Source organism: Vidua macroura, chromosome 11 (genome assembly GCF_024509145.1).
Source record: "Vidua macroura isolate BioBank_ID:100142 chromosome 11, ASM2450914v1, whole genome shotgun sequence".
NCBI lineage: Eukaryota > Metazoa > Chordata > Aves > Passeriformes > Viduidae > Vidua > Vidua macroura.
Genome location: NC_071581.1, coordinates 14513579 through 14525366, shown reverse-complemented (window position 1 = coordinate 14525366; position 11788 = coordinate 14513579). Strand labels below are relative to the sequence as shown.

The following is an 11788-nucleotide window of genomic DNA, read 5'->3' as shown; positions in this document are numbered from 1 at the left end:
CAGAGGTGTTGATAGAGCTTCTCCAGTGTGAGAATAGTTGTGACTGGGATGCTCACAGTGGAGGCTGGGAACTTGGGCTTCAACAGCCTCAGTGAAGGAAGGGTCCTGTCTCCTGGTGGAGTACTCCAAATGCTTCAAGTTATTTTGAGTAGCACCTGTAGGCATCTTCTTTTAGGAAAAAGGCTCCAGCTTTGGAATCTGGAATGAAGAGATGCATCTGTCTTGTAGCCTGGTTTAGAGAGAAGAGACATGAGATGATGTTTCCTCCCTCATACCTGCCATGCTTGGTGTTTTTTAAGTGGTAGGCAACTTCCCACTCATAATGCAAAATTGGATTGTTTTGTTTAACTGTTGTGGTATGGCTCTTATCTCTGTGTGCTAGGTAAGATATTTAGCTCTCAACTTTGGACTTGGCCAAGTCCTGAAAGCTGCACATGGTTGCCTCTGGAGTTCCTACATCCATCTCTGCATAAAGTGCTTCCACAGACATGAATTGATTCTGATGGCTCATGGTCCTTTTCATTGCCCATATCCTTCACTTGGATTATTTTGGGAGTCCTCAGATAAGATAGATCTTTATGCTGATGTATGCAGGCTAAACATGAAAGGCTGCTCTGGGGGTGAGCTACAGTATTTCAGGAAGATTTCTGCATGTGGGTCCATGAACTGATCAGCAATACCCCCCTACTGGTGGGGTGACTCCCATGAAGATATTCTGGCTGGAAGCATCAGTTATAGTAGCAGGGAAATGAAAATTAGTCTGAGCAAAAGAGCAATTAATTTGCTCAATTCCTCCCTCTTCCCCCCCCCACCCCCCAGTTTTGTAGTACCCATAAGCACAGACCTTGCATAAGTGGATTGCATTTCACACCTAATGTGCATAATTATATCTTGCAAACAGTTTGTTAATGGATCTATAATCACAGAGTAGCTTGTACATACATAATGCTGGTGTTTGATTATACTGCAGCTGCCATAGATCAATGGATACACAGGAGTCTGGCTTATTAGTGTCTCACACGTGTGAAGTCTAGAGAACAATATAACACCAGTGCCATGCAGTTGTTCATCAAATGCTGCTACCTAGGGGAAACCAGAGGTTCTAAAGATGTGGTATAGAAGGGTTATAGAAAGAACAGTACATAACAGGACTTGGAACTTGAAGAAAGCTCCCTTTCTCAAAAACATTCCATCTGTAAATCCTTCAGTGGTGTTCTGTCTCAATTATCAATGCACTGTAAACATGTTAGATCTTATTTTGGAAAGGGATCTGTTCTGAGAATTCACTCAGAAAGCAGCATGCCTACAAGCTTGACCATTTCTGTTTTCTGAAGGTGACTCACCCGGAGGACTGATGAACAACCTAAGTTCTTGTGAATTAACAAACCAGGGATTTGCAGACTGAGCTAAGCCTACTAAAATCTGAGCAGCCTGAACCACGGTGAAATGCTTGTGGAGATAACACCAAGATGCCTTTGGGAAGCAGTTGCATTTGGTTATGCACAAGGAAAAAGGTTCTAGCTTGTTTCGGTGTGTTGTGCTAAAAGCAAAAAAAAAAAAAAAAATTGGTGAGCTGCAGAATTCCCATGAGATTGTATCCCATCTCTCACACGTTAACCTCAGCTTTGCCTCTCATGTCCCCCAGCTACCACCTGCGAAGCTGCCTCTGATCTGTGTTGACTGTCTGGCTGGTGGCCAGTGACTCTGGCCAAACAGGGTAAATAACTGCAAATTATGCTCTAGCCTTTCTTGCAGCAAAGACATTATTAGTTTGTGTGCCTCTCCTCCATCTAGTTAGGAACAAAAAAAAATAAGAACTTCGCTGTCTTTAAGACCCTAATTGTCTTGTTAAATGTTAGGGGCTGAGAGAGGTAGAGAAAGGAAGAACTGCTGCAATTTTATAGCTTTTCTTGATGACAAAACATGTCTAAAATAATTGTTTTCTTTATATGAATATGAAATAATTGGTTCCCTTTGCTAAGAAGGTATTCATTATTCAGAGCAAAAGCTCTTAGCTAGCTTAGTGTAGAGAAACTGGATAAATTCAGAAGAATAATATGATCCTGTGCCACTGTGCTCTATCTCACCCCTTCCTGCTATCCTGTTTCTGCATCAACTAACTGAGGCAACAAGCATGGGCAGTGTCCGATCTCTTACAGACTTTCTGATAATATTGACTCACTTTATTTAAAATAAAAACTTTGGAAAGATGAAAACTCCAGGATGACAAATGTTAAACAAAGAGCTGCATGGGGGAAAGTAGTCAAACTTGGTATTGTTTCCAAAGTCTTGAAAAATATATGCTAAGGTCAAAACACAAAACTTGCTAGGTTATTACATCTCCTGTTTCTTATTTTAGGGCTTTACAACCACTCATCTCACTTTTGACCTTGGTTTTTTTTGCAAACTGTTGTTTGGAAAAGGGCAAAGTCAGTTTCGGGGCTGAGGAGGTAGAACTGGGTGAGGTAGTAGCAAGTAGTGAAAGATTATTGGAGGTCAAGAGAGCAGATTTCTACCTTATGAACTTGGCAGCTCTCCTGCAGGCCTATGCTCCTGGTATTGATCTTGTTGTAAGATGAATAGTTATATGGATTTTTTTTTAAATGTCTTATTTTGGGACCTTTTAAATGTGGCTGACATTCACGAAAATTTCACTTAAGGGTTGATATTAATCTAAATGAATCAAGACAATACACAATATTTTATGTTTTCAAGCTCAGTGTATTTTCTTTTCAGGTTGAAAAAACCCGTTTAAAACAGTTCTTTTAATGCTTTTAACTTCTGAATTTACCTATACGTCTGCAATACAGTAACATACCAAAAATCAGAAGAAACAGTTTAAACAGTTGTCTGCAGTTTTCCTATTGATCAGAAATGTATTAAGTTTCTCATAGCATATTTTCTACATTTAGAAGAAAAGGCCAAAGTTTTTTTTTTTCTGTGAAGTCTGTATACAATAAGTTAAGGGTTACTGTTACTTCACTCATTTTTTTATTATTTTGCTCATACTTGATTCAAATTATGTCTTTTGGCTCACCTTAGCATTGCTGGCTTCGATTTGCATGACTATGTGTAAAGTTAAGATTGTAATACTGAGAGGTTAGAAAACCTCATTTCTTTATCAAAAGATCTAATATGCTCTAATATTTTAATGTTGGCAATAGGTATCATAATTTGTTTTTTTGGCTCATGCTGCCATCCTTATGATGCTCCAGAGCTGCAAAAAAACCCTGGGGGAGTAGTTGTAGGAAAAAAAAAATCCCAGAATATTGAGTTGGAAGGGACCCACAAGGATCATAGAATCCAACTCTTACAACTGCACAGGACATCCCCAAGAGACACTTTATGTGCCTGAGAACATTGTCCAAATGCTTCTTGAACTCTGTCACTGTTGGTGATGTGACCACTTTGTCGGGCAGCCTGTTCCAGTGCCCAATCACCCTCTGGGTGAAGAATCTTTTTCTGACATCCAACCTAAACCTCCCCTGACACAACTTCAGGCCATTTCCTTGGGTACTGTCATTAATTGCCAGAGACAACAGATGGGTGCCTGCCCCTCCACTTCCCCTCATGAGAAAGTTGTAGACTGCAATGAAGAATTGAGGTATAAAGTAGGCATGTATGAAAAAACAGATTTAGGGGTAGGTGATGTATGTCCTGCAGTGCTCTTTGATTGAATTAGCTCCTGTAAAAAGCATGCTCATGAAGAATCAAGAGTTTAGGCTGCTGTGTTTCCAGCCTGAAAGTGAACTTTTCAAGCATTGCTGCAGCGAAGTGCTGGGTTTTGGTTTTGTTCTAGACTGACACCACGACTTCAAAGACACCGAGCCACATCCTGAGGAGGTGATGGGTGCTCCTGCTCCCCTCGGGAACAGGCCCCCGCCTCGGGCAGGCGGAGGCACTGACCGATGGATGCACCGCGTTTGGGGCGGCAGCCGGACAGCGGCGGGGCTCTGGGACCACCCTCGGGCTCCTCCAGGCGTCACCCTGGCCTGGGGGAGGGAGCCAGGCGAGGGGATGCGAGGCCAGCGCTGTCCCTTCCCACCTGCCCCATCCTCACCGCCACCCTCGATGCGGGGGGACGCGGCGCGGCCACCGCCTGCTCCCCACCCGAGCGGGCCGGCGCAGCAGGTGCGGGGCCCCTGCTGTGAGGGGAGCGCTCCCCATCGCCACCGGGGCGCGGGGGGCGGCGGCTCCCCGCCCGCCGCAGTGCTGGGGCTGCTCCTCCTCGCAGCGGGGAGGCGGAAAGCGCCGAGCCGCGGTGACGGGGGGAGCGAGCGGAGCGGCCCCGCCGCGGGCGAGACAGCGCCCGGCCAAGGGACGCGGAGGGGGCTCTGAGTCACCCCTCGCCCGCTTCCCGCCTCGGGCGGCGCATGCGCGGCGGCGGCGGCGGAGTTGTGAATGGCGCGGCTGTTCGGCCGAGTTTACGAGCCGGGAGGAAGTCGGAGGGGAGGGAGCGGGCTGGGGGCGGGAGCGGGCGGCGGCGGCGGCGGCAGCATCGAGCTCCGGCGGCGGCTGCGGCTGCTCTGCGTGCGCCGCGGGAGGAGGAGGGACGGGAGGAGGGAAGGGGGGGCGCCGCCGGCGGGGGCTAACAAAGGGCGAGGCGAGCGCTGGGGCTGGGACAGCGCGGGGCGGGCGGGAGGGAGGGAGGGAAGGAAGGAAGGAGGGCAGCCGGCGGCGGCGGCCCCACCACCATGCCGCGGGTTGTCCCCGACCAGCGGAGCAAGTTCGAGAACGAGGAGTTCTTCAGGAAGCTGAGCCGCGAGTGCGAGGTAAGGCGGCGGTGGCGGCGGGGCTCCCCCTTGTCCCTCCCGCCGCCCGCCCGCCGTAGGGAAAGTTTCCGCGGGCCGCGGAGGGGCCGGGGCAGCCCCGCACCTCCCCTTAGCTGCGGCGGGAGCCGAGCCGGCGGCGCGGAGAGGCGCAGTCAGTGCACTCCGCTGTCCCCTTATCGCTGGGATTGGCCCCTCCTGATTGCGCGCCCTGTTCCCCGCAGATTAAATACACCGGCTTCAGGGACCGGCCGCACGAGGAGAGGCAGGCCCGCTTCCAGAACGCCTGCCGCGACGGCCGCTCCGAGATCGTAAGTGGCGCCGCGCTCCCCTCGGTGCCCGCCGGCACCGGGCCGGGCCGCGCTTGGCTCGTCAAATAAAAGTTTGGGGGAAGCCGTCGGGCAGCGAGCGCTGCGCGGAGCCCAAGCCCAAAGGCTCGGTGCCGGCCGTGCCGGGACGGTGCCTGGGGCCGGTCGGGGCCGCGCCGTGAAGGAGAGTTTTCCATGAGGAGGGGAATGACATCGGCAGCCTTTCGAACGCCGAGGGAAAGGAGGTTCTGGTGAACGGGCAGCGTTTCTGTCCGCCTTAGGAATAGCGCTTTTTCAGTCGAAGGTGTCGGCTGGCTGCCGAGCGGTTGTCTGGAGCGCCGGAGTGACAGGGAAGGGAGGAAAACCCCCGGCAGTGGGAACGGGCTGCGCTCCTTCCCTGGGCACGTGCTACAGCTACGAGCTGCTTATTTAAATATTCAGCTTTTTTTTCTTTTCTTTCTTATTTTTTTCTTTCCGGAAACAGTAGTTTTGAGAAATGAGTGACATTGTTCAGAAGGCGCTAGCTTAAAGTCCTGAATGAGCTGTTTGATGTATTTGCGAACTAAATCAAACGCTTTTAAAATTAGGCTTTGAAACTTGCAACTTCAGCTCCGTTTTTCTCATTCATTAAGGTTAGTTACAGACTACTGTCTGCCTCTGAAATAAGAAGTGAGGTGAAGTATGGCTCAGAGTAGTCAAGAACTGACTATTTCCTGGTTTGATTTCTGCTCCAGGTTGCTTCTATAGGATTAGTATTTCGTAGCATTGTTAAGTTTGTAACTTTACTGTTAAAATGCAGAAGTAATCTCTTTTTCATTTACAGTATACAGTGAAAGACGAGGTAAAATAGAAAATAAACCCCACTTCCACCAAATTTGGTTTATGAACATTCTTTAATTTCACGTGGTATACATACTGATAGTCAGTTCACAATGAAATTATTCTTATGCACAATGCAATTACTTATGCACATCCAAAAATACTTGAATGCCAGTTACTATTACTGATCTTGTTCTTTTGCTTTTGCCAGTAAAAGGATATACACTCAAGAACACAGTTACCTTTTACTGAATAACTTTATTTTAGCTGAATCTTATCCCTGCTTGTTATCTCTTGTTTTAGAACCTGTAATATTATTTTGCAAGAGGCCTCCTGTAGACGGGTTCTTAATTTTACTATTTTTTAACGTTCATTTTTCTTTGTGCATGCTTGCTTACTTTAAGAAAATACCAGGGAAACAATGGGTAGGTAAGGAAAACGTAGTTTGCTAGCATTGGAAGTTCCTGTACAGGTGAAAGTGCATTATCTACCCAAATCCCTGCCTAAAGAAAAAAAGGGCCATGTAGTTTATAACTAGCTTTCTAATGCAGCCTATGCAGTTATTTATATAAGTGGGAAATTGCTGTAGTTTCACCTTTGTACTTCTGTGCCTGCTGCTGCCTTTTTTTTTTTGCCAGAGCTTCATCCCTTGGAAGCAAGCAGTGATGCATGTTCTACATATTTTCACTCTACTTAATTATAAAACGGGCTCTATATTTCTTCATCTGAAACATCTGGTTTTGTTTTGTGAACAGGGCATGAGTAGTCAGGTTTATTTAGAAATGTAGTGTATGTAATGACTGATGTTAAAAAGAGCTAGTAATTTTACTTCTTTCTTTTTAGTCTTGAATGTTTTTCCAGACATCAAGGATTTATTCTTTTATCTCCAAAGGGAGCCTTTGCAAATGACCTTACATATTTTGAAGCAGAAAAAAAAACCCAGAGAACAGCTCAGGCATTTAATCTAGAACCAGCAGTAAGTTGTTGGTTATGTGTGTCAAATAGCTCTTGATTGAATAAAGGAAATAATTAGCAGTATTACTGAGAAGTAAGTGTGAAGTGTATTAAATAAGAATTCACATTTACTAGTAATGCTTTGATAACTTAAATAACCTCACGTGTTTGGTTTGCTTTGGAAGGTGCTTGTATTTACGTTGTCCATGTGTGGGTCAGGTTGCCCTTGTATTACCTGATAAGCTTTTCACAAAATTTGTGACATAAATGTCTGATAGCTTTTCAGACTGGGCTTTAAAAGGCTCTGCAGACAAAACTAGAGTTTTCTTACTTTCAAGTTTAAAACCAAACTAGTGGTGTGATTTTTTTTTTTTTAATTTAGTTTGTTTGTTATTTGATGGAAATTAATGGCTTCCATGTAGTCTTGTGTGGTTATTAACGGGACTGTTCTCAAGTTTTTCAGTATTGACTTGTGATTTGATTTGAGAAGCATATGGATACTGGATGGTTTTGTCCCTTCTAAAGGAGGGAACAGGCTTAAAAAATCCAGAGAACAAATATCTACATAGCTTTTTATAGTTTAAATGGTGCCTGCCTGACTGTATGGGGATGTGAAATTTGTGTACTTTTATCTTCTTTTCTCTGATATTTTTCCCCTGTTTTCATGGCCTTCTAGCACACACTGGGGGTGGAAGCAGGAAGGCATGGGCACTTCACTGTCTTGCTGGCTTTCCCAGAAAGCAAGTACAGTTCTTTTGACCCAGTACCCAGAACTGGACTGGTCTATAAGGCTTCAGTGGTCAGCTGGTTTACTCTCAAAGATCTCACTCCCTGATATTTTAAATGTATAAATTAAGGAGTATAACACACACTAAAGATGCTGGAGGGTAGGAATACAGTTCTTGAGCAGACTAAGTGGTGAAGACTCAGAGTCACAAATATTTGGAGCTAGGTATAGTTTTTTTGTTGATATGTAAATAGCATCATCCCTTGCAAAAGCAAAGAAATTATAGAAGGTAGTGAGCCTGATACTGATGGTCTGCAGCTCTGACAGATTTGATGCCTCCTATTTGTGCAAGTGTATCCTTGGTGAAACTTCTGTTACATCGATTGAAATGTTTGTCTTTGCAAACAAGTATTAATGCACCAATACAGCATTCTTGTGGCATTACTAGGACTGATTTGTTAATTTTAATGACATTGAGAATGTGCTTACAGGAGAGAAAACAAGTAAACAAAAACAACAACAACAACGATTTAAAAATCTGTTTTTAAGGATAGCGTGGAACCAAAACTGATTGCAGAGCATTAGTCTCTCTTGGTGGAGGGGAAGAGCCAAGACAAAGCACTTCTACTTTCAAAATGGGAGGTATTAATCCTGTGGCAGTGTTGCAGTCCATGACTGGAACAATCTTAAATAACGTGTAACTATAGTGTCACAGGTAGCAGTACAGTTATGCCATGAAGTGGCTGGATTCTGGGTTGCTTGAAAGAAATCTGCTTGTCAGAAAATTCCAACTGTTAAAGTAGTAGTTGTGTAGCTTTTAAGAAAAACTGTATTCTAGATTAATGACCATTTAAATCAAAGTGATCATGGTAATAAATACTGTCATTTGATTGCAACAAATTATGTTTAACCCTGGGATTTTGATAGGAGTGATATGCTGTGAGCCTGTGTGAGTATTCACATGCTTACAGGACAATATGCTCACCTGTACCAGAAAAGAGTATATATACTGTGAATCTGACTTCTGCTTGCAAAAATAATTTATTTCATGTCTAGGAATTGCTTGGAGTTAAGATATACTAACAAGTACAGAGAGTTTGTAAGGAAAACTGAATCCCATTTTCATTTGAAATCGTAGAGAATTGTTTGCTTGAAAGCAATGTGTGCCTTTTCTTATGGGTTTAAACCAGTCCCTTTAATGATTTTACAAAGGGCTGTAGAGAGAGGAATTCCTACAGTTGCCTTTTTCTCACTGACACAGCATCTGATCTGGGTATCACTGGTGTCTTAATGTGGCATGAGGACTTTGTCCTGTGCAGCTTGATTGAACTGTGTATTGATGCTGCATGCCAGTAGATGATAAAGTAGGAATATTTATCCTTCAGTTAAGTGTCTCTCTAGGTATAAGTAGATTGTGAAAGGAAACAAATCCTTTTCTTTAGAAAAAAGTTGTCTTTAGTAATGGGTCTAAGGAGTTAATTTTCCTTCAGCAGTACTTCTTTTAGAGATAGGCAGCCTCTTTGAAAAGCATGGGCAGTTTTTAATGTTGCAGGTACTAAGTTGGTGCAGGGTATCCATACAGAACTGAAAGGACAGATTCTAATGTCAGCAAAACTGATTTGAAAGAAGTATTGATTCCATGTTGTATTTTATATCTGAAGCAGCCAATGGCAAATGTTGTCAAAATGGAATCAGATGTTTGTAACTTAATACTTAAGAAAAATGATGAGTGCATGTTTTTGACTTTAAGTATTCTCTATGCTGCCTGGCTTAAGACATAAACTGATGTAAAAATAAATGACTGCCTGCATAATTTATGTAATGTCTTGCTCCCTGATCCTGTTTGTATTGATTTTTCTAAAAGGCTTTTGTGGCCACAGGAACCAATCTGTCTCTCCAGTTTTTTCCGGCCAGCTGGCAGGGGGAGCAGCGACAGACACCGACCCGGGAATATGTTGACTTTGAAAGAGAAGGAGGCAAGGTAAGGAGGAAATTGTTGAAACTGAAAGAATTTTTTTTTTGTTGTGCTTATGGTCTTACTGGCATGGACTATATGTATGATGTGAGATTTCTAATATTTCACACCTCCATGCAGGTAGGTAGTGATGTGAGTACAAGTGAAAGCTGGTAAGATAAAATATTTCTTTGTTTTAAAGCATGCTGATGTTTAGGCAAATGGAAGAACTGGGAAACTGGGCAGTACTGGTGGCTTTGCATTATTTTGAAAAAGATAAATATTTCTACTGTCATGCTATGAAAAAATTTTGGGGAACAGTCTAAATTTGGTGTTGTGTAGGTGCTCCTAAAGAAATTAGACTTTGGGCAATGAATTGTGGTAGATTAATAAAAATTTGCAGGTTATTTCATTGTGTCTTTGGCTGCCAGTTGGTACAGCAAGCAATCAGTGTGGAATGAATCTTTTTCTCAGTTTCACCATCAGCTACAATATAGAAGCAGCATTGCTTTCAGAATTGATTTCTGAATCTCTTTTTCTGAGGTGGTTGTCCCATAGGCTGATATTGAATGCTCAAATTCCCTAGTGACAGTGATGGCTACTGTGAAGCTGTATTAGATTTAAAGTCAGAAACCTTGCTTAGTCTCATCAGACTAAAGTTACTGAAATCACCTACAGCTGGTTTTGTTTTGTAGGAAAAACATACCTTTAAAATATAGATGCTGTCTCTTATCTGTGCTCCTGTGGGTGCTTTGGGACTGATCCAAGGATCACTGAATTCAGTAGAAGACTTTCTTCAGAACTTTCTTCAGTGGGTTTAGACCAGCACTTAAGCCCTCATAGTTTCTCTGTTTCAGGCTAATTTTTTTTTTTTTTTTTTTTTTTTACTTGATTTTTTTTTATTTTTAAAAACTTTTAATGGACTACAAAATCCTTCCTTTTGCCTAAATTTTTTTACCTACCCTTGTAAAAAGAAACAGCTAATGCTACCAAACCTACCAGGCTGGAGGAAATACTTGAAGCATATTCAGGTTTAATGGCATATTGGGTTCTTTTAAATGCTACTAGGTGGAAGATAAATATTTCCTATAGTGGGAAAACTTGATTGGAAGAAAAAAAAATTCCTGAGGGCAGTTATGGTATGTGGAATTCAAGTTAATGAGTTTTTTTGGAAAAAATTGTTTTCCATTTAGTCCTGTGGGGCTTGCAGAAGTTTGACAAATTGGGGTAGAAGTGAAGTTGGCTGTCTGGGTACTGACTGCTTTGCTAAGGAAACTGAATTGAATCTGGCTCTTACTGAAAAATATTGATTCTGGCTCACAATTGAATGAGGAATTTTTCTTGTAATGTGTAAGAAGACTGAAGTCTCTCTTCTTGCCAGTTCAAAACTAATTTTATTTACTCCTATGATTTTTTTTAACTTTGTTTTCTCTGAATGAATTCTTAAAGTACTAAACTACTTCATCCATTTTCTTGTGTTGTCTTAATCATGTGAGAGCATGGTAGGTATGCTGTATATTAAAGTAGAACATGAACCTCATTAATGAATGCCACTCCTTCTTTTATGTGTGTTTACAGTAAATTCTAGACTGCTTCACTGAAATGTTGAGAAGCATTCCTCTGAATGAGGCTAGAGGTGGGCAAACAGATAAATAGGAATGTTATCCTCTGGTATGAACAAATCACAAATTCACTGTTGTAATCAGCCCTTACTTGTGTAAATCACTGTGCTCTGCACAGAATTAAACTTCTCTGAAAGTCAGCCACTCCCATGATTGGAGCAGAGGAATGAGCAGAGTGGGAGAGTATTTTATGTTATCAACGGAAACAGTTAAAGCGTTTCGTGTGAATTGTCTGAGATTGTTCTCTCTAGATTTTTGTCATTTGGTTTAATTAAGAATTTCTTTCACAGGCTTCAGCAGTCTCTTAAAACCATGTGATTTTTGTAGCTCTGTGCAACATTGTTTTATGAGCTTTGATTCTTGAGGCAGTGCATAATGTGTGTTTGTTCATCACTGGATTTATGCCAGTAAGGCATGTTTTTAATTATATGAATAAAAAAAGGCTATGGGGGAAGCTGTCAGTTAATAATTATCTTAGGCATTAGTTTGAGATCTAGAATGTAGATAAACTTACCAACATTAGAATATTTTTATTCTGGAATTCTGCTTCGGTGTTTGGCTAAACAATGATGGCCCAAAATAGTTTATCCAGATTTGAAGAATGTCACTATTGTACTAAAGCAGTTTTGTACACA

The 11788-nt window shown here is 42.6% G+C and overlaps 1 protein-coding gene across 4 annotated transcripts in view; it reads left to right on the top strand.

The window, feature by feature from the left end:
* The first annotated feature begins 4671 nt into the window (after window positions 1–4671).
* Window positions 4672–11788, top strand: part of CBFB (core-binding factor subunit beta) — a 37190-nt gene continuing 30073 nt past the window's right edge. For 3 of the 4 annotated variants that reach the window (XM_053987681.1, XM_053987682.1, XM_053987683.1), the window contains exons 1-3: window positions 4672–4772; window positions 4994–5080; window positions 9442–9558. In XM_053987681.1, coding sequence (XP_053843656.1) covers window positions 4695–4772; window positions 4994–5080; window positions 9442–9558 — 282 coding nt within the window. In that variant the 5' untranslated portion in view covers window positions 4672–4694. The remainder of the gene's footprint in view (window positions 4773–4993; window positions 5081–9441; window positions 9559–11788) is intronic. The other variant, XM_053987685.1, reaches the window with a different exon arrangement.